The sequence below is a fragment of the Euphorbia lathyris genome, chromosome 9, assembly GCF_963576675.1.
Source record: "Euphorbia lathyris chromosome 9, ddEupLath1.1, whole genome shotgun sequence".
NCBI lineage: Eukaryota > Viridiplantae > Streptophyta > Magnoliopsida > Malpighiales > Euphorbiaceae > Euphorbia > Euphorbia lathyris.
In genome coordinates this window covers 38283695-38290287 of record NC_088918.1, presented here as the reverse complement: position 1 = coordinate 38290287, position 6593 = coordinate 38283695, and the positions used below count along the sequence as shown (strand labels likewise).

At 36.4% G+C, this 6593-nt stretch overlaps 1 protein-coding gene across 1 annotated transcript; it reads right to left on the bottom strand.

Moving 5' to 3' along the window:
• Nucleotides 1–366: 366 nt before the first annotated feature.
• LOC136205956 (cytochrome P450 89A2-like) lies at nucleotides 367–2307 on the bottom strand. The gene has a single exon (XM_065996829.1). It carries the CDS (start codon nucleotides 2235–2237, stop codon nucleotides 705–707), a length of 1533 nt encoding a protein of 510 aa, XP_065852901.1. The 5' UTR covers nucleotides 2238–2307; the 3' UTR covers nucleotides 367–704.
• Nucleotides 2308–6593: the final 4286 nt, after the last annotated feature.

Here is a 6593-nt window from a genome sequence, read left to right as displayed (position 1 = left end):
AACTATTTTCTTATATTTGTTAAAATTTGAAACAACAAACAGTTAAATCAAATTGAATCTAATTATTTAACAAAAATAAATTCAAATGAATTGTTAGAAGACAACTATCCCTTTTTTTTGGCATGAAATTGGTATGACCTCTTTTAGTTAGTTAATTATTATTATTATTATTATTATTTTATTTTATTTTTACCAAAACCAATAATTAAATTCCTTAACTTTCTGTGTTTTAAGGATGACACTTGTGAAAGATATTTTTTCACATTATTGTTTTATCATGAGTTCTTATATTAAACATCGAATCTTACATGTCATTCGGAGGACTCTCAATTCACATTTAGATATTTGTATTGTGATATCATCTAATAATTAAAATAGTAAAACCTTTTATAATAGGTGTGAGTCCATATTACATGCGTGAAACCCTTTTCTAACACTTCCATCTAATTTGCCACTAAAATTGATTCAACATGATGATGTTGAACTTTCTAATACTGTGTCAATATTACACATGGCTACATAATTTATTTATTTGTTAATACTAGACATACTATTCCCATTGGGTTGGTACACATTGAACACATTTATTTCTTGCTGCCCACACCCAATAAATATATTACACATGTGTCTCTGCTTTTGCGAGGGATAGATATATAATTGAAAGACAAGATTCAAATTGCAAATTCCAGAATAACATACTAGTTTTATTTTAGCCTGGGAGATATGTGTGCCTTCAATGGGTTTTTCATGACCACTGTAAACACCATTTTTTCAGAGAGATCAACATCATCACCATCAACAGCTTTCCACTCATAATTCCATATCAAATTGGCCACAAAATACTCCAAATGAAGCATTGCTAAACCATATCCAGGGCATATTCTCCTTCCAATACCAAAAGGCATCATCTTAACCTCTCTACTTCCTGTTATATCAAACTCTTTCCCCATAAATCTTTCTGGCTTGAAACTCATTGGATCTTCCCACACTTTTTCATCCCATCCCATTTCTGCTACCATGAAGTTTATATTTGCATTTTTGGGTATTAAATATTTCCCCAAAACAACATCTTCTTTCACTGAATGTGGCAACACAAAATGCGCCGGCGGGTGTCGCCTTAACCCTTCTAAGATTATTGCTTTCAGATATGGCATTTTGTGAAGTTGCTCTTCTTTAACCTCTTCTTCTCCTTCTTCAACAACACCTTTCATTTCCATAAATAGCTTCTCTTGAATTTGGGGGAATTTCACTAAATTCGCCATAATCCATTGCAATGATGTGGAAGTAGTATCAGTGCCGGCGTTGAGAAATTCGTTGCACAAACTCACAATTTCTATCTCTGTCAGCTTTCTTTTCTCATCTGGAAGTTGCAGATTCAACAAAGTATCAACATATGATAAGATAAACTCTTCTTTTTCCTGATTTGGGAGATTTTGCAGCCTTTCTTCGTTCACTTTCTTTCTCGCTCTTATCAATGGAAGCATCACGTCTTGTCTTTCCTTCTGAATCTTGAAGAACTCCGACCAACGTTTCTTCAACAAAATCTTCGTCAACGCTGGCCAGTAATTGAGTACCTCGAATCTCCGGCCATTGACAATCGCAGAACGCTCTACTCTCTCGATTTCCTTGATTTGTTTCTCATCAAGTTTGTCTCCCAAACACATAAGGACTAATAAGCAAAACATAGCGTATTGAAAATTAGCCACAACCGTAACAGGATCGCCGGAATTCGACTGAGATTGGAAGCGGTGGAGGAGAATTTGCAGAACCGATTTGCGAGCATGAGAATACGACTTGGCCCGAGAAGGATGGAGTATTTCCGAAGTGAGATTGCGGCGGAGGAGGCGCCAAGTAGGACCGTAAAAGGATGAGCTGATAGTACGCTGATTGCCGGTAGCAATTTTAGTAGTAGCAGTAGCTACAGAGCGGGTAGAGAAAAGCGAGCCGTTTTCGACTAGGGCTTGGTGAGCAAGGGTACGGTCGGCGATAAAGATGGATGGGCGAGATCCGAGTCGGAAAGTGATGACAGGGCCGAGTTCCCGGTGAAGGGAGCGGAGGATGAGCTCAATCTCCAAAATGGATTTCTTCATCCATTTAATGTTTCCGATGACGGGAAGAATATGGGGTCCCGGCGGGAGGGTGTAGGGTGGATCCTTGGAAGGAGAGAAAAGGTTGAGGAAAGCTCTGAAGAGAGCAGAAATGGAGATGGTGACAAGGATGAGAAACCAGATTTCCATTTTAGTCAGTGGATTGATTGGGATAAAGGTTGAGATATAGTATATAGAAAGGAGGAAGAAGAGAATTGATGAGTTTCAATTTCTTGTTTTGTTATATTCTAGAAGTCGTCATGTCTTGCGTGGCCCCCAAACTTATTTTACTTTTATTATCCATTCGTCATTATCACAAATGAAAATTAACGAAAACTTTAATCATAAAAATAAAATACAATGTGTTTCCCAAGAAAAAAAAAAGAAAAAAACGATATAATTTATAAATTTGTTTGGTAAAATTTATCTAATTGATAATAGTTGTTTGTATAAAATAATAAATAAAGAGAGGAATAAGGTATCAAAATAGGTTTAAATTTTTTGAATAAGTACCAATTTAGACTCAACGTTCAAAATAACACCAATATAGACTTAACGTTTACAACATAATATCAATTTAGGCTTAACGTTTATAATATAGCATCAATTTAGGTCCCACGTACAAAATAACACCAATACAGACTTAACGTTTACAAAATAATACGAATTTAAGCTTAACGTTTTACAAAATATATATACAATTTAAGCTAAACGTCATAATTAAATTAATCATATTATATTCTTTCCCCATTAATTTTATATGTTATCTTTTTATTTAGTTCTATATTCCTATTTATTATAATACAATTAATGGTAAAGGCCATGGTTACTTTGTTTTTAACAAAGTAATCATTATTTTGTGTCTTTTCACCATTGGATGAATTCTACACTCTATCATCCAATGGTGAAAAAAACAAAGTAATGTTTACTTTGTTAAAAACAAAGTAACCATAGCTTGCACTTACAATTAATTAGTATTCTTGTCCATTAAAAATCTTTTGTGATGCCTTGGACGATGGTATACCAGTCTTTGATGGTCTAAGAGAAAGCACGAAAAGGCTTAAGGCTTATTCAGTGAGATTAACTCGTGCTGCTCTCAATGACACTTTCGTTTCTCCTCCGCCCGATGGTGGCAAAACGGGGGAGAAAGAACATGCTGATAGAACTCAGCACACAGGAGAAGCATCTGGTAGTCAGCAGCAACAAAAGGGAAAAGGCAAAGTCAATTCTGCCCAAGTCCAAGTCAATAGGAAGAAATAGTCTGGCTAGATTTGCTAGGGTTTATTCTTCACTTGTATTTTTATGCGTATTTTGTCTTGCTGACTATCTATAGAATTATGCATCTTTTATTGATCTTTATGCTGATCTGTCGTAATTGAACAAACAAAAGAAAAAAGGAATATACTCAGTACACATTAGACTTGATACATTTGCTCTAGGTTTCCCATAACTCTGATATCAAACTAACCATGTATCAAAACTGAGTCAAAACATATCCCACATATTGACCTCTTCTGAAAACTGACCTAGGCTCATCTGAATTAGATCTTGGAAAGTCTAAAACTGAACTAAGTCAGTATAAGCATGCCTTAACTTTACTCAATTAAATCTTAGAAGGTTTAGAGTTAAGTCAAGTCAATAGATGCAACCCTTACGAGGGAGTAATTTCAGAAGCATAAAAAGAATTTCAATCATGGGGAATCTCAATGCTGAGTTCCATCAAATTAAATATTTTGCCAACATCAAAATGGGGGAGTTTGTTGAAACACCATTCCACATGATTTTGATTTGATAAAATTATTTAAGTTAATCCATGATTAAGGGTCAATTAAATTTAAGTGCTTTGATTTAATTGTACTAATATGTTTGTTTAATGTTGAGTATAAATATAAATACAAAAATAAAAAGTAAGACAGGACGGAGTCAGCATAAGATCACAGCACAAGCTAATAGGAGTGGAACTCAGCATGACAAAAGATAAGTCATCTTTAGAACAAAAACTTAAAGCTCAAGAAGCTGAGTGGAACAGAACTCAGTATCAAAAGTAGAAAAGTCTTCTTAAAGAACCATGTCTTGCAGAACGAAGCTGACCATGGAAGCTGAGTAAAAGAGAACTTAGTATATGGATTGACAACAATCAAAGACAACGACTATAAAGATCAAGTTGAGTGATCTTCAGGACAACATGAATGATCCGTTTGCTAAAAGACAAGCTCCGACAACTGTCTGCACCAATAATAGAAACCTTGGAATTACGCAAATGCCAATTTCGAGATGCATGGGTCAACAGTTCGTTAGCTAAAAGACGAACTGGCACAAGAAGACGAAACCTGCAAGAAGAAGACAAACCTGACGCCTGCGGAATTCAGACGACAGGATTGGCCTGCAAAACTGAAGCTGACCAGAACTTGTCTAAAAAAGGAGCCGTTTGGATCAACGGACAAATCCAAAGTTCAAACCATTTCTGCTTCAGAACTCAACTATATAAAGACATGATCATTCTTGGATCATTAGCCGATTACAACAAGAACAAAAAGAGCATACATACAAAGCACACAAAAGTCAAAAGAGATCTTACACCAAATTTCTATTCTTATGTAAAAGCTAGATTGATTTTCTATAATCATCTAAAGTGTTCTTCATTCGAAAAGAACAATCTGTATCAATTGTAAAATTGAGAGTGTTGTGCTGAGTACTCGGTGTTGAGTGCTTAGTGGTAGAGAAATCTAGGTGTTTGGTTATAGCACTTAGTATGAGTTGAGTAGACGAATAGAGGAAGGTACTCTTGCATATTCAACTGCCTTGTAAACGGTTTGTGCTCTACCTTTAAAGAGCTCAGTATTGGATTTAAAAAGCCCGGAGGGACTCTGGGGACTGGACGTAGGCGGAGAGGCTGAACCAGGATAAGTCGTACTAAGTAATCTCTAACTCTCTCTCAATATATATATATATATATATATATATATATATATATATATATATATATATATATGTATGTGTTGCTTGTCATATTTACTCAGCATATAAATTGCTTAAACTGACACTGAGTAAATAAGAGTGCTGAGTTGGAAGCTGACCACAATAGTGTCAATTCCCAACTCATACGTAAAATAGTTCTAGTCAACATCTGACTAAAGCTGTCTTACACTATAATCGGCCGTGCTGACCAAGGCTGAGTTAACTAACTCAAGAAAATATGTCAAGTCAGCTTAATTAAATTTGAAAAATTTATATTAGTTCCTAACCCCCCCCCCCCCCTCATTGGAACTAATCACACGGGACCAACAAGTGGCATCAGAGCTATAAAGCTCACTATTCAAAGATTTAACAATCTTGAGCTGATCCTGATAAATGCCTGAGAACAACACTCGTTTCCTTCTAGGGAACCAAACAACACAGATACTCCCAGATGGATTATCAATTAGTCAGCCTCCCATATTCTTTGGATCCAATTATACATTCTGGAAGAATAGGATGAAGAACTTTATTCAAGCCACAAATATGAGTGCATGGCTTGCAATAGTTCAAGGCCCATATGTGCCTTATAAAACTGTTGACAATGAGAAAATTGTTAAGAGTGAAACTGAGTGGTCAGAAGATGACCTTAAAAAATTACAAAACAATGCTTCGGCTATCAATATGCTTCACTGTGCGTTAGATGCTGCAGAATACAATAAGATTTCAGGTTGCACGAGCTGTTCGAGATGAACGACAATGAGGACATCTCTGGAATGAACGCTAGATTCACCAACATCATAAATGAGCTAAAGAGGCTCGGCAAGAACTTCACTGAAGAAGAGCAGGTGAAGAAAATCCTGAGAAGCTTACCCAAGAGCTGGCAAGCTAAGAAAACTATCATGGAGGAAGCTCAAGACTTGACCACATATAAATACGATGAGCTGATCGGATCTCTGCTGACCCTTGAGATCTCTATGAAAAATTTTGAAGCAAAAGAAAAGTCAGAAGACAAGAAACAAAAATCACTTGTCATGAAAGCTGACTCAACCGAAGCTTACTCATCTGATGATGAGGAAATGGCCATGTTCACAAGGAAGATGAAGAAGCTGTTCAGAAAGAATTAAAAGAACAGCAAGAGGCCATTAAGAAGAGGTGATAGGTACAAAGCTGAGTCTAGTGACAAATACAAAAAGGACAGCTCCAAGCCTGTCATGTGCTTTGAGTGCCATCAAACTGGGCACATCAAGTCAAGCTGCCCTAATATGAAGAAAGACAAGAAGGGAAGCAAAAAGGCAATGGTGGCCACATGGAGTGACAACGACGACTCAACATCATCTGAATCTGATGCCACCGAGTCAGCAAACATATGCTTCATGGCCGATGACGCTGCTGACCACACTCGATCTGAGCAAGCTGACCTCTCTGAAGAATCTGAACAGGAGGAATACTCAAATGAGGTGACATCCTTACACTTGCTTAGAAATGAAATGATTAACGCCCTGAGTGACCTATATACACTGACTAAAAAGTGTAATAAGAAAATAAAAG